The sequence below is a fragment of the Oncorhynchus clarkii genome, chromosome 16 (assembly GCF_045791955.1).
Source record: "Oncorhynchus clarkii lewisi isolate Uvic-CL-2024 chromosome 16, UVic_Ocla_1.0, whole genome shotgun sequence".
NCBI lineage: Eukaryota > Metazoa > Chordata > Actinopteri > Salmoniformes > Salmonidae > Oncorhynchus > Oncorhynchus clarkii.
The window spans coordinates 38585556-38607725 of record NC_092162.1 but is presented as its reverse complement, the minus strand read 5'-3'; the positions used below and the strand labels follow the sequence as shown (position 1 = coordinate 38607725).

Below are 22170 nucleotides of genomic sequence, written 5' to 3'. Positions count from 1 at the left end.
AACACTGTCTTGACATCTCCATGGAAACGATCCATTGCATTACTGATACCCAATTCACCTGTGTTCTCTTTACATTCCATTAAAGCTTCAGATATTTGAGAGACACAGGAAGAGTAGCCTTCTTCCTAAACATTTGACATCTTTACATACATGGTTACAATAGAAAGACACATCATATTGATACATAATAGCGTGCTACGGGATTTAGCCTCACCAATCAATAGTATTTGTCAATATAAATCTTAAGAGGATAAAGTGCATGGATGGTTGCATATACACTATGGTAATGAAGAGGTTTATTCGTGTGGTAGTTTCAGGGAAACAACTGACTAACAACGCTTCTAAAGGATCATTAAAACACAGAATAATACAGTTAGCATGCATAGTTTATAAATTATAATAACATCAATTGTTATGTTATTTAAAGTGTCCAATATGTCACGTTTACGTGCTTAAATCTGTTGATTGTGTTTGTTGGACAGCACCGTCTATCCTTGTCATGTCCCGGTCCCAGCTGAGGTGTAGAGGAGCGATGAGCGCTCTGGTCCGATGATGTACGGTGTCTCACTTTGACAATGATAGAAAGGTAGCGCAGGTCAGATGGACGGAGAGAGGGATCAGTTCTCCCCTCTATCCTCTACCTCTCCATGTCTCTCCTGTCATCTCTTGATGATGATCTTTATCTACTCTCCTGAATGGTTTCTAATGTCTCCCTCTCTCTCTGTGTGTGTGTGTGTGTGTGTGTGTGTGTGTGTGTGTGTGTGTGTGTGTGTGTGTGTGTGTGTGCGTGCGTGCGTGCGTGCGTGCGTGCGTGCGTGCGTGCGTGCGTGCGTGCGTGCGTGCGTGCGTGTGGGTGTTTTTATTACAGGCAGGGATTAGCATCGACTTGGGGGACGTCTATGAAAATGTCATTGTTTAGTTGTGTTTTTGTTTTATGACACTGTTTATACAGTGTGGATGATTGTTGATACCCAACGGGGAGAGAGAGAGAGAGAGAGAGGAGGAGGAGGAGAGAGATAAATAGAGAGAGAGAAAGAGAGAGGAGAAAAAGAGAGTGTGTGTGTGTGTGTGTGTGTGTGTGTGTGTGTGTGTGTGTGTGTGTGTGTGTGTGTGTGTGTGTGTGTGTGTGTGTGTGTGTGTGTGTGTGTGTGTGTGTGTGTGTGTGTGTGTGTGTGTGCATGCGTCCATGTGTGGGTGAGAGAGTTACAAGTGTGTGCGTGCATGTGCATGGAGCGTATGTGCCTGTATGAGCGAGTGCATACGCACATGCGAGTGCGTGTGTGCATGTGCTTCCGTCTGTCCGTGTGTGTGTGTGTGTGTGTGTGTGTGTGTGTGTGTGTATGGTCGTTGGGGAGAGATTTCTGTCATCACTTTAGAAGGCTGTGACCCCAGAACACAGGGCACTGAGCTGCTGTTTTATTCAGTCCATGTCTCACCCCTCCGTGATTGCTGGGAGCTGACTGACTGACATTTGCACATGTAAATCGGTTCCATTCCCCCCCCCCCCCAAACATACGCTGCTTAAGGAAAACAGTGGAGGGACCAGGGTCTCTATGTGTGGAGGTGGTGGGATGGAGTGTGTGTGTGTCTGAGAGAGAGTGTGTGTGTTTGTTTGTGTGAGTGCGTGCGTGCGTGAGTGCGTGTCTTTATGTGTGCACGCACTCACGTCCATCCGTGTGTGTGTGTGTGTGCACGTCCGTCCGTGCATGTGCGTGTGTCCATCATGTGTCATGGTAGCTCCTAGGGTTTCAAATTCTGTCTGGCTCAATATCCCGCTCTGCTCCAGTGGTCAGTCTCCTCTCTGTCTCCTCGCCGAGCATCTCTGTCCCTTAGAGGCAGGCCAGGCTGGAGGAGCTGCCACCTCAACTACTACTCTGCATCTATTTCAGGTGCACTCGCCTCACCTCTTCTCTTGGCGCCACACTCACCAGACACCTCCTCCTCTCCCTCCTCCTCTCCCCCTCCTCCTCTCCCTGGGCTCAGGTGGGTATGTGATTGACAGCTGTCTTCTCAGTCGAGGCAGGAGAATACCACCAGCTGTCTCGGACTCAACAACAGAACAACAGAACAACAGTAGTTCTCAGACTGAGCCAGTGTTTTCTTTTTATCGGCTGTTAATTTGGAATGATCTCTCACTAACACCTCTATAGTTCAGGCTTTCCCAGAATGATCCATGGGGCTTCTACGGTTACAGAGATTCACAGTTTATATAAACCAAAATTAGAAAGTAGCTGTACTTCTTCGATCCATAGGGTTTCACAACATCATGTTGTGGTGTCCCCCTGGGTTTACGGAAGCCTTTAGCATTTTCAATGAAATCTATCATTCAAATGTACAGTTCCAGTCAAACGTTTGGACACGCCTACTCATTCAAGGGTTTTTCTTTATTTGTACTATTTTAGTAGTGTAGCCAACAAGTGGTCAGCAGATGTGGGAACTCCTTCAAGACTGTTGGAAAAGCATACCCGTTTAAGCTGGTTGAGAGAACGCCAAGAGTGTGCAAAGCTGTCATCAAGGCAAAGGGTGGCTACTTTGAAGAATCTTAAATATAACATATATTTTGATTTGTTTAACACTTTTTTGGTTACTTCATGATTCCATATGTGTTATTTCATAGTTTAGATGTCTTCACTACTATTCTACAATGTAGAAAATAGTCAAATAAAGAAAAGTAGGTGTGTCCAAACTTTTAAACTGGTACTGTATGAAGTGCTCTGTTAAGTGCTCTATGGTAGAACATTAAGCTTTGAATAAGGTCTAAAGCAGCAGTTGCTAAAATAACTCCATGTTTGATAACCATGGCACTGGCAGCAAATTCAGTCATGCCCAAAACAACCCTACTACTTGATGAAGACAAATGTGCAAACCCAGGTTGGCAGGATTGCTCTCTCGCCGGAGCGTGCTCGGCTACAGTTGGGAGGGCGGAACCATAGCGTTGTGATTTATAGTTTTGTGTTGTCCCTGGTCGATGGATCACCACTCTCTGCTGCCTCCTAGCCACCAATGTAATTACAGTGTGTATCTATTAGAATAGAAATGTCAGGAATCCCAAGCACGTACACACGCACACACACATGCACACACAGTCAAGACACCAACCACCATAATTACCTTGTGTCTATTAGAATAGTGATAGTCATACTACCCTAAGCACATCACTTGAGAGGAGAGGAGAGGAGAGGAGAGGAGAGGAGAGGAGAGGAGAGGAGAGGAGAGGAGAGGAGAGGAGAGGAGAGGAGAGGAGAGGAGAGGAGAGGAGAGGAGAGTGGGGAAGTATCACTTACCGGTGTTGTTGTCTTGTTATTCAAACAGTGTACTCTGCAATAACATGATAGAGAGAAAGAGAGGACTCCACTTTAGGAACTACAGAAGATGTAAAGGTAAAGGTCAAAAAGAAGAATGGTTAGAAGTAGTACTGGAGGGAGTGGGAGAGGTGGAGTGAGGAGTAGTGAAAAGGCAGAGAAAAAGGTAGGCTACAATATTGTGTTTCTAATTGGAACATTCATTTCACAACAAATCTTAACAGCCTTTCTTTTCATTTTGTCAAGCAAGCCCTATATTCCAAATTGATGCACAATATCTAACAGTCCTGAGAATATCTGTGCTTTAATCAGTTGTAAAGGTTACATGAATATGTGCAATTGATCGAATTGGAGGTTCCAAGAACATACAATAGCTGGTCGTTAGACATCAAGGCATATTGAAAGCTGCTATTCTTCCTCAATACCTCTCACATCCTACTACAGGGATGAGCCCTATTATAAAGTATCCGTATCACAATGGAGGAGCTTATGCCACTGAGCCCAGTCAGTGACTGTGGACTTGGAACCTAGTGCAACTAGCATCACCTAGTGGTCAAACTGACTACTTTTTGCTACAACCAAAAATGTCCTGTACGCTTTTGCTTCTTGGTGGATATTCAAAAGATGTTCTTACATTCTATTTAGACCATTGAAATGGAAAGACGATCTAAACTCGTATGATGGTTCTGAGTGTTCTGTTCTGACCTTTCAGGTGATGAAAGGCCAGTGACTGTATGCCTCAGTGGGCAGAGGTCGGTGTCCTTAAACAGACAATTAGCCTTTGGGTGTAAAGACCCTCACTGTGCAGGAGACAGGAAGGGTTACTGCTGAAGAGAAGAGGCTAATAATGGCAGAGCTGGTGAAGCGTAATTTCTCACAGCCTCATTCTGCCGAGAAAGACTCGTGAAAGCTGGATATTGGACTCAATGTTTTGGGGCTGATACCAGGAATGCACCATGATGTCCACTGTACTCAGTACTTACTTAACACATGTATGACATAGGAAAGGTGGGAAGGGGGTTGCACTCTTGAACTGTATGACTCCCCAACAATGCAGCTGTATTGAATCTGAAGTGTGCAGCATTTTGACCTTTCGTCCTCAGGTCAAGAAGACCCTCCAATAGGTCAAGAGGGAATCTCAACGTAATAAAAAAAACACAGGACAGATTCAGGTGGCGAGAAAGAGGATGACAAGCAAAGAATACAGAGTAGCGTTCACACGGATAACATAGCTCGTTACGGAAGTATCCGTGTCTCCAACTGCCCTTTCAGTTGCTTGTGTGCATTATTGGTGTGTATGGCTTATTAAGGGTAGCCTAGGGTCTAGGGTGGGTAGCTCACTATAGAGATATTCATCTTAGATTTTTTTTTAGAATACATATTTTTTTTCTCCACTCCAGATACAAAGGTATACATATGAACAACAACTTACAGACGCACACAAACAATGACTACATCTCACCTGCCCAGACCCACATGTTCTCACCCCCCATCCATAAGTGCCTGCGTTATTGTTTGCCGCTTGTCCTGAAATTGTACCTATTTGTTTTTCTCGGTCGCCCATTTTAATATATATATTTTCCATTATGTTAATGATGGCGGATTGATTGATATCCAATTTGTTAGTATACATTTTTTTTCAAGATCAGTGATTAGAAGAGAATCATCTAGCCCATTGGATATTTCACTACGCCCCCATATACAATATATTTTGAAATAGGCATTCAGACGGATTAAAAGTATGTTTACATTGTAATACAGTAATACAACTTTCTATCCCAATGACTTATTTTGCTCTTTATATCATTCCCAGAATGCATAGATTATTGAGTCATTCGTTTTACACTTAAGACACGTCTCTGCTGTCGTGCAGTAGAATTTGAGAAAAGATTTTAAATCAAAATTTCGTGATATCTTGGTCAGTAGAAAATTACTAAATTTTTTCATTGTCTTCGATGTTGTTATAGTGTTCTTAACTATGAAGTTGTTCATGTTCTCAGTTTAAGCCTTTGAAGATAGACACGTAAAAAAATATTCTTGGGTTGAGCACGAGCATCTTCAAATATGTACCCATTGTTCCTCTTTAGTGCATTTAACAATATGTCTCAAGTTAAAGCCTTGGGTGCCAGGTTGATACAATGCCATGTCTGGAAGGGTAAAACCACCCTCAGACTTAGGAAGATGTCAAACTTTCCATTTTATTCTATGCATTTTATTTGCCCATGTAAAGTATGTTATGAACGAGTGTACTTTTTTAAGAGAATGTCTGTGGTGGGGTAATTGGTATTACCGAAAGTAAATACCAAAACTTTGTCAGCTATGTCATTCTGTAGAGTTTTTTTTTCTACCTGTGAGATTTATGGCAAGATTATTCCATTTTGTTAGATCTGCTTTCATAATGTAATACAGTTTTCTTTATATATGAATCTATATGATATTGATATGACTACCAGGAAATAAAGCTATTGATCGGATCAAGAAGAAGAAGCAGGTTTACCTTATACTTTCCACCAGAGCGAGAGAGGATACACATTTTAGTCAGTCAGAGGACACACATTTGTCTATAGATTACACACACTGGACTGAGGCTTTTTCCCAATAGACATCAAATCGCATGCAATGATGTACACAAATTGTATAATGCCAGGGATCCTAGTAGGTCACACTTTTAATTGTTTTTATTCCAACCCAGTAGGTGGCACCATTGAAGTTGTTGCCAACGACGGTTAACACCACTGAAGAAGAACAGCTGAAGTCATCTTGTGGTATGTGCGTATGAAATAAATAACGTTTCCAAGGTATTTACTTGCTAATAAGTATATCGCTGGTGTGGTATTTTTTTCTGTTTAATTTGCAGCATACACATATACATCAATGGCACGAATGCCTTCGACTTAGCTTCCATTTTAGGCCCTGTTGACAGCTTGCTAGCTGTTGTTGCTGTATCACTGTTGACAGCAGTTTATTTCAAAATGTAGCCAGAGAGAACATGTGGGAGACAACTTAATGGAATGATATGTAGTATCAAGCTATGTAACTAACATGTAACTAAACTAACTAAGATTTGCCATAAAGAGTGTGTTTGTGGGTGCGTGTGTGCCCTCTTCCTCCTCATATAGGGTAGTGTTCTTTCTCCAGTCCAGGGTAAGGAGGTTGTTACCTGGCGGGTCTGTCTGTTAGTATGTCGTCCAGGAGAGAACAGACTTCCAGGTCCCTTTTAGTCGGCCTGCTGGTTGTACTGCTCAGTGACGCCATCTCCTTTGCACACGCTAGTAAGGTATATCAATTCCAGGACCATCAACTCTGGTGTATTCTAGCCTGAGTCCCAGATCCGTTTCTGCTGTCTTGCCAATTCAGTTGCTGGCAACTTTTGAAGAAAGCTTTGTGGGATATTTGCTATGTGGATTTCATTGCCCTGTTGCCCATTGCCCTGGTCCTGTTGTAAAGCTAATTTCCTGCAATTCTACATATTCTGACATGGTTTAGGCCTATGACCAGAGTGGAAGATAATTTATTTTAGGACTGTTACGTTGAGTATGCACATTATTATTATATTTTTTAAATAATTATCTGGCTGTTTGACACTTTATTCAGACAGTAATTAAATGAGATGGGGAGACAGGAAAATGGGATGGTTGGATGCAGGGATTGGTCCCTGTTCTCATGTGGAAAGTTGTATCTGACATGTGCCGGCGAGTGTTACCACTACACCAAAACTCTGTACAGTAAATACTAATGTTAATGGTTTATGGCAGTGGGTAACCAAATCATAAGATTGTATTCTCCTTGTCCATAGACTGCTTTCAAGGTAAGGGCACAAACATTTTGTAATTTAGGTAAACTATCTCTTTAAAATAGGGCCGAAAATCCTGCTTGCTCTCCGGGAGGGTTGGCCACCCCTAATGTTTCCCCAAGTGCTGGGTGTTTGAAAAATGTTCTTGTTATAACAATTAATTTCTCAAAATCACCCAACCTTCAATAAAAGTCTAATGAATTTCAATATTCAGGTGGTTTATTCCTTCTAGTTTAATATCATTGTCATCGTCTCACTCTACATAGATGCAATATGTGTTTTATGAGTTGTGAGTCCCCCCTAAAATGTCTCAAATGTTATTTGATTCCTGGAGCATATAATATCCGGTGACGATTTGTATGACTCAATCAAAACTGTCCATTAATGGCTGAAAAATACATGATTTAATATTAATCATTTTCAAAGATTTTAATTATGTGATTACACTGGAAAAATAGTGTCGAAGTGGAATAATAAAACAAGTGTGGTGAATAACAGCAGTGTTTTGCTGACAAGCACACGAATCAACCCTATATTTTAGCCCATTGTTAAGCAGGATAATTGTTCCACTGATCAGACTAAATAAAGTAAATAGATAATAAAAACTAATGGAAACAAGATTACATAAATCTACACCCTCTGTAGAATAAAATCAGGTCACCCTGCCTGAAATTCCCTGCTAAAACATACTGTAGGTCTGTGCTGCTGCCTTTTTGTTGGCACAGCCTAAATGTCAATCACCAAACCAGGGGACTAATGCAAGTGTGGATTTAACATGCTGTCAAAAGGCTGCATTCTGCAATAGGGGCGGGAGCAACAGCAGCCTCATTTTGTTGACATTGTACATTAAACAGCTCTACCGTGCTACTATTGTTTCTACTTATGTAAACTCAGTGGATAAAGTTCTCTCTTTCCATTCAGTTCCACTCTAATCTTGAGGGGCGTTTCTCTAAAACATGCATCCAATCCACTTGATCCCTAACATAACGAGACCAATCCTATGCTTCAATGTTCCGCGGTTGATAGTGCTGTGGCAAGACAGGACGATGCTAGAGGTTCTGCTCGTGATGTTAACCTGCAGGCGCAGATGCTCCGATTTCAAAACAATTTGGAGCACAGTTGAAAAGTTAATGCGCTGACTATAATGGACGAATTAGGAAAATAAAAGCAGTACTTTTCAATTACGTGAGATATTAGAGATATGCCATGAGAAGAGGGTCAAACGCATGTGTCTCACAGCCAATGCGTGAGAGTTGGCAGCTCTGCATTGCTGTGATGGCCTACAGCGTTTGGCGTGACAAATGACAAAGACAGCAATGGCGTTGACAAGACAGCACAAATAGACCTGGTATAAGCTAGTGTATACTGCTGCTACTGTCATTTTTTTATATTGCACATGTCACTGTATAGTAATAAAGACCTTCTCTATATTCTCAGAGTTTTGAAGATGTGCGCTGCAAGTGTATCTGTCCACCCTACAGGAACATCACCGGACACATCTACAGCAGGAATGTCTCCCAGAAAGATTGGTGAGCAATTGTCTAGTGCATAACATGTGCATGCACATAATGCTGAATTCACAGTCTAGTCTTCCAATCTATGGGTGGTGGATTTCAAGTTCCATACCAAAAAAAAAACATCCTAGATCAACTTTACTCCACACACAGAGACGCATACAAAGCTCTCCCCCGCCCTCCATTTGGCAAATCTGACCACAATTCTATTCTGATTCCTGCTTACAATCAAGAACTAAAGCAGGAAGTACCAGTGACTTGCTCAATACGGAAGTGGTCAGAGGACGCGGATGCTACACTACAGGACTGTTTTGCTAGCAGGAGGGACTGGTGCACTTCACAAAATAGATGGCATTATCAGTGAGGAAAATTATGTGGGTATATTGAAGAAACATCTCAAGACATTAGTCAGGAAGTTAAAGCTTGGTTGCAAATGCGTCTTCCAAATTGACAATGACCCCAAGCATACTTCCAAAATTGTGGCAAAATGGCTTAAAGGACAACAAAGTCAAGGTATTGGAGTGGCCATCATAAAGCCCTGACCTCAATTCTATAGAAAATTTGTGGGCAGAACTGAAAAAGTGTGTGCGAGCAAGGAGGCCTACAAACCTGACTCAGTTACACCAGCTCTATCAGGAGGAATGGGCCAAAATTCACCCAACTTATTGTGGGAAGCTTGTGGAAGGCTACCCGAAACGTTTGACCCAAGTTAATCAATTTAAAGGCAATGCTACCAAATACTCATTGAGTGTATGTAAACTTCTGACCCACTGGGAATGTGATGAAAGAAATAAAAGCTCAAATAAATCATTATCTACTATTATTCTGACATTTCACTTTATTTTAAGACTGTGAAATTTCAGAATAATAGTAGAGAGAATTATTTATTTGAGTTTTTATTTCTTTCATCACATTCCCAATGGGTCAGAAGTTTACATACACTCAATTAGTATTTGGTAGCATTGCCTTTAAATTGTTTAACTTGGGTCAAACGTGATCCTAACTGACCTAAGACAGGGGATTAAATGTCAGGAATTGTGAAGCACTGAGTTTAAATATATTTGGCTAAAGTGTTTGTAAACTTCCCAACTTCAACTGTACATCCACAGGTTCACCTCCAATTTAATCAAATGATGTCAGTTAGCCCATCAGAACCGTCTAAAGCCATTACATTATTTTCTGGAATTTTCCAAGCTGTTTAAAGGCACAGTCAACTTAGTGTATGTAAACTTCTGACTCACTGGAATTGTGATAGAGGGAATTATAAGTTAAATAATCTGTCTGTAAACAATTGCTGGAAAAATTACTTGTCATGCACAAAGTAGATGTCCTAACTGACTTGCCAAAACTATAGTTTGTTAACAAGAAATTTGTGAAGTGGTTGAAAAACAAGTTTTAATGACTCCAACCTAAGTGTATGTAAACTTCTGTCTTCAACTGTATGTGAGAATGCTGTTCATCGACTACAGCTCAGCGTTCAACACCATAGTGCCCACGAAGCTCATCACTAAGCTAATGACTCTAAGACTAAACACCTCCCTCTGCAACTGGATCCTGGACTTCCTGAAGGGCCGCCCCAAGGTGGTAAGAGTAGGCAACAATACGTCTGCCATGCTGATCCTTAACACTGGGGCCCCTCAAGGGTTTGTACTTAGTCCCCTCCTGTATTCCCTGTTTACCCATGACTGTGTGGCTAAACACGACTCCAACACCATCATTAAGTTTGCTGACAACACAACAGTGGTAGGCCTGATCATCGACAACGATGAGACGGCCTATAAGGAGGAGGTCAGAGAACTGGCAGTGTGGTGCCAGGACAACAACCTCTCCATCAATGTGAGCAAGACTAAGGAGCTGATCGTGGACTACAGGAAAAGGCGGGCCGAACAGGCCCCCATTAACATTGATGGGGCTGTAGTGGAGCAGGTTGAGAGTTTCAAGTTCCTTGGTTTCCACATCACCAAAGAACTATCATGGTCCAAACACACCAAGCCAGTCATGAAGAGGGCACGACAAAACCTTTTCCCCCTCAGGAGACTGAAAAGATTTGGCATGGGCCCTCAGATCCTCAAAAGGTTCTACAGCTGCACCTTCGAGAGCATCCCGACCGGTTGCATCACCGCCTGGTATGGCAACTGCTCGGCATCTGACCGTAAGGCGCTACAGAGGGTAGTGCGACCGGCCCAGTACATCACTGGGGCAAAGCTTCCTTCCATCCACGACCGATATAATATGCGGTGTCATAGGAAAGCCCCTAAAATTGTCAGAGACTCCAGTCACCCAAGTTATAAACTGTTTCCACTGCTACCGCACGGCAAGTGGTACTGGAGCGCCAAGTCTAGGACCAAAAGGCTCCTCAACAGCTTCTACCGCCAAGCCATTAGACTGCTGAACAATTCATAAAAATCGCCACCAGACAATTTACATTGCTGCTTCTTGCTGTTTGTTTGTTACCTATGCATAGTCACTTCGCCCCCACCTACATATACAGATTACCTCAACTAGCCTGTACCCCTGCACACTGACTCGGTACCGGTGCCCCTTGTATACAGCCTCGTTATTCTTATTGTATGACTTTTTATTATTACTTTTTACATTAGCCTACTTGGCAAATACTTTCTTCTTGAACTGCACTGTTGGTTAAGGGCTTTTCACAGTAAAGTCTGCACTTGTTGTATTCGGCGCATGTTTGATTTGATTTAAATGAATAGATTTCCGTTTGTTGTTTATGGTAGTCATGGAAAGGCTCAACTAAGAATGCAGACTACATCTTGGCCCAGTCCATAATGTCATCTTGGATCCATCATAATATGTGTATTTATCGGTCCCCAGTAAGTGCCTCCATGTGGTGGAGCCCATGCCAGTACCCGGCCATGATGTGGAGGCCTACTGTCTGCTGTGTGAGTGCAAGTATGAAGAACGCAGCAGCAACACCATCAAGGTACTGAGGTCTGACCCTTACACACAGTCCATCAACTGATGTTGGGTGTGGTTAAATTCCACGTGCCCATAGGAACAATTTTGCCTCTTAAATAACTCTCCCGAGGTTAAGGGTCACCGATTGTAACTCAGCAATGGTGGAAAGTGACTTCTAAGGACTTACTGTCCACTTAGCAGATGGTTTCTAGCCTTAAGTTATGTTATGGCGTGGGCTGTGGGAGAACCAAACAGAACAGCTTTTATAATACGGTTATTGTTCTTTGTGTTTTTTGGTTTATGTTACGGACTCTCTGGAGAACGTTTCTGCCCCCCCCCCCCCCTTGTGCACAATTGTTTTATGAAACCTTTAAAATACAGTCGTGGTTCGCTTTATGCTTTGAATCCAGCATTTCCATACCTGAGCAACCGAAGATTCCCAACTGTGGTAAAAACTGACAGATGGTAATGCTAAAAAGGAAATGATATAGGAGCATGGTGTTCAAAACCGTGACTAAAAGAATACATTCACTAACTATCCATACAGCATGTACTGTATGTAAGGCCCAACTCTAATAAGTGTAAATGCCAGATAATGAGAGAACCAGATTGTACTGAAATGCATGTTTTTTTTATTTACACCTTAATGTTTATCAGTAAAATTCATTACAATTTCATTAAGGTATGTGATGGCCGAATGTTGTACATTATGGCTGGCTTACTGGTAACTGATGTTGGACATTATGGCTGGCTTACTGGTAACTGATATTGGACATTATGGCTGGCTTACTGGTAACTGATGTTGGACATTATGGCTGGCTTACTGGTAACTGATGTTGGACATTATGGCTGGCTTACTGGTAACTGATGTTGGACATTATGGCTGGCTTACTGGTAACTGATGTTGGACATTATGGCTGGCTTACTGGTAACTGATGTTGGACATTATGGCTGGCTTACTGGTAACTGATGTTGGACATTATGGCTGGCTTACTGATAACTGATGTTGGACATTATGGCTGGCTTACTGGTAACTGATGTTGGACATTATGGCTGGCTTACTGGTAACTGATGTTGGACATTATGGCTGGCTTACTGGTAACTGATGTTGGACATTATGGCTGGCTTACTGGTAACTGATGTTGGACATTATGGCTGGCTTACTGGTAACTGATGTTGGACATTATGGCTGACTTACTGGTAACTGATGTTGGACATTATGGCTGGCTTACTGATAACTGATGTTGGACATTATGGCTGGCTTACTGGTAACTGATGTTGGACATTATGGCTGGCTTACTGGTAACTGATGTTGGACATTATGGCTGGCTTACTGGTAACTGATGTTGGACATTATGGCTGGCTTACTGGTAACTGATGTTGGACATTATGGCTGGCTTACTGATAACTGATGTTGGACATTATGGCTGGCTTACTGGTAACTGATGTTGGACATTATGGCTGGCTTACTGGTAACTGATGTTGGACATTATGGCTGGCTTACTGATAACTGATGTTGGACATTATGGCTGGCTTACTGGTAACTGATGTTGGACATTATGGCTGGCTTACTGGTAACTGATGTTGGACATTATGGCTGACTTACTGGTAACTGATGTTGGACATTATGGCTGGCTTACTGGTAACTGATGTTGGACATTATGGCTAGTTTACTGGTAACTGTAAGTGTAGTAGAAGGTTCCACTACTCAGACCACAGGTTACGCTGTGAGTGCCAGAGCGGAGCTTAGTGGTGCAGGTTCCCAGGTGGTCATCGAAGTTCAGGTCCTTCTCCCAGATCTCAAACTTCAGGAAAGCACTGATTGCCACATTCAGGGGTAATTAAAGGCCGCTAGCATAACGACCCGACGTTTGCACCATGGACGCCAGCCAGGATACAGAGAAACAGCATTCTCAAGGACAGGGAGCGGGAGGAGGAGGCCATGGGGGGGGGGGAATATTGACAGTTTTCACTAGGGATGGAGGAAATATTGATTTGGTTACATATCGCATTATTTTGGACAATATTATATCAATACTTTGAGTCAAAGTATTGATTTCCCCCTCCCCAAAAGGATGATGATAATAATAATAATTTTGCTAGGTATCGTTAGCTAGCGCTAGTTGGCTGTACCTGAGCCAAAACTCTTTTCATCATATAGCTTGTTTAGAACATCAATGAAATGACAGTATCGAATCACAATACATTGATCATCTTGAGAATCGCTATACATATCGTATCGTCACCAAAGTTTTGTGATAACATTGTGTCACGAGTTCCATTCGCAATTCCGAGCCCTAGTCTTCACAGAGAAGAGTAGATACAAGTGAATAAAAAGTCCACTACATTCCTAAAGAAAATATGTACTTTCTACTCAATAGATTATCTCTGACACCCAAAAGTACTCGTTACATTTTGAATGCTTAGCAGCACAGGGAAATGGTCTAATTCACGCACTTATCAAGAGAGAATCTCCGTCCCTACTGCCTCTGATCTGGCGGACTCACGATACACAAGTGCTTTATTTGTAAATTATGTCTGAGTGTTGGAGTGTGCCACTGGTTATCTGTACATTTTTTAAATTGGTTTGGTTAGTGTAAGGAATTTTAAATTATTTATACTTTTACTTTTGATACTTAAGTATATTTTAGCAATTACATTTACTTTTGATACTTAAGTATATTTAAAACCAAATACTTTGACTTTTACTCAAGTAGGATTTTACTGGGCGACTTAGCTTTTACTTGTCATTTTTGGATGAATTTACTTGTCATTTTTGTCTCTTCTATGGATGAATAGACAGCATGTATGGCCTCGTGTGGGCGAGCGGTTTGCCGATGTCAACGTTGTGAACAGAATGCCCCATGGACAACGAACACAATTGCATTTTAGAATGCACAGCAATACCGTGACAAGATCCTGAGACCCGTTGTCGTGCCACTCATCCGCCGCCATTCATCACCTCATGTTTCAGCATGATAATGCACGGCAAGGATCGGTACACAATTCCTGGAAGCTGAAAATGTCCCAGTTCTTCCATGACCTGCATACTCACCAGCCATGTCACCCATTGAGCATGTTTATGGATCGACAGCGTGTTTCAGTTCCCGCCAATATGTGGAGATGTGTCGCGCTGCATGAGGCAAATGGTGGTCACACCAGATACTGACTGGTTTTCTGATCCACGACCCTACCTTTTTTTTTTAAGGTATCTGTGACCAATAAATGCATATCTGTATTCCCAGTCATGTAAAATCCATAGATTAGGGCCTAATTTATTTATTTCAATTGACTGATTTCCTAATGAACTGGAACTTTAATTGTTGGAATTGCTGAAGGTTGCGTTTATATTTTTGTTAATTTTAATTTGTTAACAGAATTTTGAGTTGAATCACTTAATTCCAAATACATATATATTAGTAAAAGCACTATAACTAATTGGTAGGTCTACCTTTACTTGGTACATCTGTGAACTTTCATTATACATCTGTGAACTTTCATTATTGTTCACCTAATACCTTTTTTGCACCATTGGTTAGAGCCTGTAAGTAAGCATTTCACTGTAAGGTTTACTCCTGTTGAATTCGGCGCACGTGACAAATAAACTTTGATTTGATTATGCTCCCTCATGAAGGAGAGAAATTAGAAAATATCTTTGGTAACGGAATTTCAAGGCACAGGGCAATGTTTCTTCAACTTTCACAAGGTAAATCATTTCTCCAAAACGAAATATAACTGTTGATATTATTTGGCAGGGGTCTTTAGGTCGACAGTAATGTGTTTTGATGTATTTCTAATACTTATTAAGACTTTTTCTGGTCGACGTTTTCTAAGACCCCTTTTCCATCTGACCAGAAATCCAAGCTTTTGCTTGTTCTTAATATTTAGGATAGAAAATAGCTGCTAAAATGTATATATGCCTTAATTTCTAAAATAAATATCTGGACTCTTAACTTTAATTTGACACTAGATTTGACATGCTCCTTCCTATGCAGTTCACATGTTGGTGGTCATTTGACTTATTTTTTTACATGCCATGCTTTTTTAGATACTGCATTTGCCAATGTTTATAATAAATGATATATTTATAATATAGAAGTAATGTGTGAAATATCCCTCTCCCTCTGCTTTTTTTGTAATAATACATATTTTCTTCTCTTTGTATTCCTGCGTATGTTTTAATATTTGCCTTTGCATTTCAGAAAGCAGCCAAAGGCCTTCTTTTCTCGAAATGTAATCAAAGCTGCATTATATCCTCTGTCCCAGGTGACCATCCTCATCTACCTGTCAGTGGTGGGCTCCCTCCTCCTCTACATGTTGTTCCTGCTGCTGGTTGACCCTCTGATCCGTAAACATGACCCCTATATCCAGCCCCTTCACAACGAGGAGGACTCTGAGGTCGGCCAACCTTTTTAAATACACATAGGCACACACAAATGAATTAGTTACTTTAACTGTTTGAATTCTGGAAGGTCAAACATATACAGGAGCTCTTTTTCCAGTTATCCGCTGTAGGGTGCCAAGCTTTTGCTCCTCCACAGTCATCACACAGAGGGATCATAAACTCACATTACCTATCAATTAAGCTTCGTGCTTTGATGACTTTAGTTCTCTCTCTTGATACCGCTACGTTTCGTTGAGGTTAACCGGGGAAGGTCAACAGCTGAAGAACACAGGAGTGTGTGTGACGTCCTGTGTCTGTAACGTCCTGTGCTCTGTCTCTGTCTCCCCTCACAGGACATGCGGCCGCAGCCTGAGGGTGCCAGCGCTGCTCAGGGAGGCAGAAGTAACACCGTACTGGAGAGGGTTGAGGGGGCACAGCAGCGGTGGAAAAAGCAGGTCCAGGAACAGCGCAAAACTGTCTTTGACCGACACAAGATGCTTAGTTAAACCCCAATGGCTGGCTTCAGATCAGAGGCTAGTCACCTCCTGAGCTTTGTCCACATCTGCTGCTGTTATACTGTCATTAGCTACATCGTTGTTGTTCAGGATTTCAGCTCCTTTGCCATTTCAATACATTCCCAGCACCTTTAGGACAGCTTATGTACAGTAATTCTGTTTGGAATGATGGCTGGCCCAAATTGTCCTTTGTTTCCAAAATGGTGGTTGCAGTCATGACTCCAAAGCTAAAGAATACAGATGTGATAGATGTGTACCAAATGAGGAGTATAACAAAACAGCATAATGCAAGTTGCATCTTCATCTCTGCGTCATACACTGAGTGTACAAAACATTAATAACACCTGCTCTTTCCATGACACCGACTGACCAGGGGAAAGCTATGATCCCTTATTGATGTCACTTGTTAAATCCACTTCAATCAGTGTAGAATGAAGGGATGGAGACAGTTTTAAAGAAGGATGATTAAGCCTCGAGACAATTGGGACATCGATTGTGTGTGTGCCATTCAGACGGTGAATGGACAAGACAAAATATGTGTGCCTTTAAACGGTGTATGGTAGTAGGTGCCAGGCTCACCGGTTTGTGTCAAGAACTGCAACGCTGCTGGGTTTTTCCACACTTCACAGTTTCCCAATGGACATCCACCCAACTTGACACAACTGTGGGAAGCATAGGAGTCAACATGGGCCAGCATCCCTGTGGAACGCTTTGAGGCTGTTCTGAGTGCAAGAAGGGGGTGGGGGGTGCAACTCAATATTAGGAAAGTGTTCCTAATGTTTGTTATACTCGGTGTATACCGTTAAATGAAACGATATATTGCAATGACGTCGTAAAAAAAAAACGCTTGAAAAAATAGGACTGATTTCAGAATGTCTTAATATGCTTAAGCACCTTTTAAATATATATATATTTTCAACCCTCACTGTAGCATTGTTGTGTTGTGAAGCTACCTCAGTACCTCTGGTTTTTATTAAGCCTTGTGATAATGATTCATAGTTTTGCTGACTTTGTTTTGAGAGGCACTGAAGTGGAGACTTGAGTTTATTGAAACCTCTGAGGTAGCTGAATGTGAATGGCTTGACTTGAAAACGCTCTTTTATAATGTAGTTATTAAGTGTAGAATCACTGGTTAATGGTTTTTGGAATTACGGGAATGCCAAATGGCTTTGAATGATTCCGGAGTGGAATATTGCAGTCAGTTGGATTGCTTCTCACATTGTTAGCGAGGACTGATGCTCTGTGCTGTGGGGGGGGAGGGGATTTCCATTCACAAGGTGACGTTATGCTGGCCTGCTTTTACTCAGACATACATGTTACGGAATGATGAAGATGTCTGTTGAAATATTATTTCTTAGTGTGTTTTTTAGCTGTTGTATTTAAATGCAGATGCACTCTTTTTAATTGACGTTGTTTTGAATATAATTTTCATCATGTGAAAATGATCGGTTGATTTTTAAGACATCAACTGATACGTTTGAATCGGCTATTACATTTGTTTATTACAGTTGTCATATCTTGCACTGTTGAAAGAATGTCTGTTTGATGTAATTGTCTACATCATGCTTGGAAAACAATAAAATAAAAAACGTTCCCTTGGTTGAGCTTATATATATCCTGTTGAAGTTGTTTGGGGAAATCTGTTTAAAGTAGTTTGAAGCCGCTTTTGTCTTCATTCATTATATTAGAGCCCTTGTTGTCACTAGCATTGCTTACTGCTTTTTTCCCTCGTCTTCTATTGTGCTTGTATTACTCATGACCACTAGATGGCAGCACATCATTTTGTATTTTATATAGGCCTGTCTATGTTAGCTAGGCCAGTCTATGTTAGCTGGGCCTGGGGGGGAATACTTCAAAGAACAAAATTACCAACCTCACATTTTGTTAACAGAACACTTAGCTCAGTCCTTTTTAACAACGTTGCAGTAGCTAGAGGACTTGTGATAAGCTATTTCACAGCCTTTATGATTAACCTTACAAGTTTAAATTAAATGCTTGTGTGTTGTAGTGTTGTTTTTTTTGTTTGGTATAGGAAGTTAGAAGTCGTGAATGGTGTTCTTTTGATGCAGTTCAGACATGCCACCTGCCCTATCCTGGAGAGGGGTTCTGTGGAATTATGGTGTCGTGTCGAGATCAATGTCAAACAGGTAAATGCTGAATAATTTTGCACGCCCAATTTTTCAGGTTTTGATTTGTTAAAAAAGTTTGAAATATCCAATAAATGCCGTTCCACTTCATGATTGTGTCCCACTTGTTGTTGATTCTTCACAAAAAAATACAGTTTTATATCTTTATGTTTGAAGCCTGAAATGTGGCAAAAGGTCGCAAAGTTCAAGGGGGCCGAATACTTTCGCAAGGCACTGTATGTTGTGTAACACTTCAGAGAAATCATGACAACATGAGAGACTCTTAATCGTCGCTAATGGCCCTATTCCCTATATATTGCAGTACTTTTGGCCAGGGTCCTGGTCAAAACTAGCGCACTAAATAGGGAGTAGGGTGGCATTTGGGATGCATCCTTTGTGTTCCTGCCTGCCAACTCACTGTGCTGTTCAGATGAAGAATGTTTATACTGTAGACTAGTTTGGGTTGGTACTATGGTATAAACACTCCTCCATCTGCACTGTGTCACAGAAGCACAACAAGTCAGCCTGCCCTGGCCACTGAAGGCAAGAAAGAACATCCACACCTCTTTTCCTCCCTCTCTCCTCCCTCTTTTCTCCTCTCTTCTTTTTCATGTGTTCAGACAATGCCGCTAGAGCTGCTACAAGTACCTCCTTCCTGGCCTCCCTCTTTCCTCTTCTTCATGTTCACAGATTAGTGTCTTCTTTAGATCTCTAGTCGGTAAGGGGACAGCTGCACACTTTCTCTGTCTCTCTTGGGTACAGGCTGTTTTTTCTGCTGCCTCAGGAGGACTTCCTCTATCCTGACTGATCGTGCTTCCCCCTTCATTCCTTGTGCACACCGTCCCCCACGCCCCCACGCCCTCACCCTCCAAAACCCCCTTAGCTACCCCTCTACTCCCCTACACCCAACCCCCCCCCACCCCCACCCCCACCCCTGCTGTCATTCCCCCCACCCTCCACCTCCAGCATGTTAGCCATCCCCAAGCATGGCTACAGTCAGTCTGTCGTTGGCGCTCTATATTTAAATCAGGGAGGCGGCCGGGCCAGCTGCTGTTCTTCAAGCAGCTCAGAGACAGCTCCTCTAAGTTTTCCTCTCCTGGTCTGGTGCAGTTTACTCCTCTAACAGGAGCCTGGGCCAAGTGGATCGCTGTCCTGTCCCTGTTCCTGTGGCTCTGAGGGAGAGAGAGACGAGAGTCAGGAGGACAGAAAGAAGGAGAGAGAGGGAAGAGAGTGGAGGCAGAAGAGAAGAGAGCACAGAACTGACAAACTAATGATTGTGGAAGTTCTGGAACTTAAGTGGGGCCACAGTGGAGTCACAACACAAAGTTGTGTGGCAGATACAACCGTTTCTGGAATATTTGGTGGTGATTAGAGGAGAGGACGTATCTTCCCAGGATTTAGAAGCTTTGTCCTGGGCAGGACAGTATGGCGTCCAGCGGTGAGCCGGCGATGGCTGCGTTGACGTCGTTCATCATGAACGAAGAGGAGCTGAAGAGGAAGCAGAGGGATAAGTTGAAGAAGATGCAGGCGACGGGGGGTAACCCTCGCCCCGCCCGATCCCTCTTCTTCTTCACTCTCAATAACCCCTTCAGAAAAGCCTGCATTAACATCGTAGAGTGGAAGTATCCTTTCAGGGCCCGTACAGTACACAGAAATGCATGCGCGCACACATGCACCCTGCGCTCTTTAACACAATCCTGACTCTTGCTCTTTGATTCTGTCAAAGAAATGTTCCATGTGACTTATTTAAGTGATAATACCCGAGAAGCCCGGTGTTTGTTGGATATGTTGGCACGGGAGTTGTTAAGGCCTGAGACGAAGTCAGGTGTTATACTCTCTGTATGCTCTCTACTCATGTCATGCCTATATTCTCTACAGGACATTTATGTGCTTGGTGGTTGAACCTTCTATTCTACAGTATCACTCTCGTTTGGACATTTCACAGACTTTAAATGTGTCACTTGCCAAATGTTTTTTTTAGACCAAGTACATATGCAAAAGCAATCTGCCTGCCATGCTAAAAGTGTATGAATAGTTGAACAGGGAACTTCCCAGCTGGTGCATTTAGTTCCTAAGCGCAGCCATGTCTATAATCCTCTTTCAAATCTCTGTTGAGGAACTGTTGTAGGTGTTAAAACATTTGTTATGCAGCCTGCCTGGGTTGCCCACCCAGAGTCTATGGTAAAAAAAAATCATCTAGATTTCATCTAGTATTCGTCTACACTATTTCTCCTGGCCAGAGGCAAAAGGACTTTTGATGGTGGAGATTGTTATTTCTTAGATCCACTGCTTGTTGCCAATCATAGATTATGGTTCATAAAATGATTTGCCAATTGACAGGATGTCCTATTCATAGATTAAAGATGGCACCTACTTTTGTTTTTCTGCAGGCATGTTTTGGCATTGTCGGTTGTTAGGATGAAGCATTCTCTTTGCATTCAACCGTAAAATAAGAGTTTGATTGTTTACACATCACTTTGTGCTCACAGAATCCAGGCCTCAGGTACTCGGAGCAGAAGAATGTTCTAGAAATGGAAGCTAAAATTATACACTCTTTACAACACTTGTAAAAATGACTTTTCCTATGTGCCAGACACAACACCATGCACGAGACCGACCTTAGTAATGCATCATCATAGGCAACTCATTTGAGTTTGTGGGACTTATTTGAGTTTGTATAAAGTGTGTTTAAAGTGTTTGATAATATTCTGGGCTGGTGGTCAGTAGTGCAGCTGTCCTGTGGCATCACACTGAGACACTTCTGCTGAGCTGGCAGGGGATTTCTGACATAGCTCCACTTAGAGGTGGGAATGAGCAGGGCGGGCAGGATTATAGCAGGTTCACGGTCCGTTTATATTTGTTTTTATTTTTAATTCAGTTTCGTTATAGTTCGTTTTCAGACCTGATTTGCTAGTTTTTATTTTGTTTAAGTTATATGAAAAATATTTATTTTGTTTTTATATTATTTAGTTTCAGTCAGGTCCAACTTTATATGGACAAAGTGATTGATGATTTCACACCATTAATTCCTATGTGAGGACTCAATGGCCCATTTGAAGCTCAGGAAGTCGGTTTTAGTTTGCTAAAATGGTGTTTCATGTTGACATAAAATCAAAGACAGTACAGTATAAAGATAGGCAGAAACTGCTTCCCCAATAGAAATCCCGGATCACACTTGTTTTCAAGGCGATGTTAGCTAGCTAAGCTCATGCGCAGAAATACGTCATCGGGTCTAACGGTCACCTCGCGTCGAACTGCGCATGTGCAGGCTATCAAATCAAAGGCACTAATTTGATATAAAGTTGTTTTTGACAAAAGTGAAAATGTTTCAGTTTTTCACTTTCACAAAGTTGGAGTAACAACATGTTCAACTACTTAAATGACATTGGCTCGAATCTGTTGTGCATTTCGATTTAGAGGCTAGCTGAGTATCTCAAGGCCAACAGGGTTAATGCAGGCTGCCAGTAGCAAGTCAATTACATTTAGAACTTCTTCTGCGTACGATTTTAAAATAATCGGTTCACGGACATGCAGACGCAAAACAAATTAGGAAATCACTTGACTGTTTTCACCATCAAGGTCGTATCTCAGGAAGCATCCCAGTGAAATCCACAACAAGA

General features: G+C 42.0%; 2 protein-coding genes across 5 annotated transcripts in view; both read left to right on the top strand.

Annotated features, from left to right (window-relative positions):
* Positions 1–6017: 6017 nt before the first annotated feature.
* LOC139368405 (proton-transporting V-type ATPase complex assembly regulator TMEM9-like) lies at positions 6018–18661 on the top strand. 3 transcript variants are annotated; one of them, XM_071107245.1, is made up of 6 exons: positions 6018–6067; positions 6422–6579; positions 8533–8624; positions 11442–11550; positions 15792–15923; positions 16263–18661. In XM_071107245.1, exons 2-6 carry the CDS (start codon positions 6484–6486, stop codon positions 16413–16415), a joined length of 582 nt encoding a protein of 193 aa, XP_070963346.1. In that variant the 5' UTR covers positions 6018–6067; positions 6422–6483; the 3' UTR covers positions 16416–18661. The 3 variants fall into 3 exon arrangements, with proteins under 3 accessions (XP_070963346.1, XP_070963348.1, XP_070963347.1); XM_071107247.1 differs by having other exon boundaries at positions 6031–6071; XM_071107246.1 differs by having other exon boundaries at positions 6038–6100.
* A 935-nt stretch (positions 18662–19596) lies between these two features.
* Positions 19597–22170, top strand: part of LOC139368403 (dihydropyridine-sensitive L-type skeletal muscle calcium channel subunit alpha-1-like) — a 44178-nt gene continuing 41604 nt past the window's right edge. Inside the window, exon 1 of one of the 2 annotated variants that reach the window (XM_071107241.1) lies at positions 19597–20172. In XM_071107241.1, the coding sequence (XP_070963342.1) occupies positions 19976–20172 (197 nt within the window). In that variant the 5' untranslated portion in view covers positions 19597–19975. The remainder of the gene's footprint in view (positions 20173–22170) is intronic. The other variant, XM_071107242.1, reaches the window with a different exon arrangement.

What these genes read in the sequence shown, in the direction of transcription:
- LOC139368405 (XM_071107245.1), top strand. Translation starts at nt 6,484, where the DNA reads ATGTCGTCCAGGAGAGAACAGACTTCCAGGTCCCTTTTAGTCGGCCTG. An exon ending in CCTTTGCACACGCTAGTAAG is followed by an intron (nt 6,580 to 8,532) that starts GTATATCAATTC and finishes CTATATTCTCAG; the next exon opens with AGTTTTGAAGATGTGCGCTG. An exon ending in ACAACGAGGAGGACTCTGAG is followed by an intron (nt 15,924 to 16,262) that starts GTCGGCCAACCT and finishes CTCCCCTCACAG; the next exon opens with GACATGCGGCCGCAGCCTGA.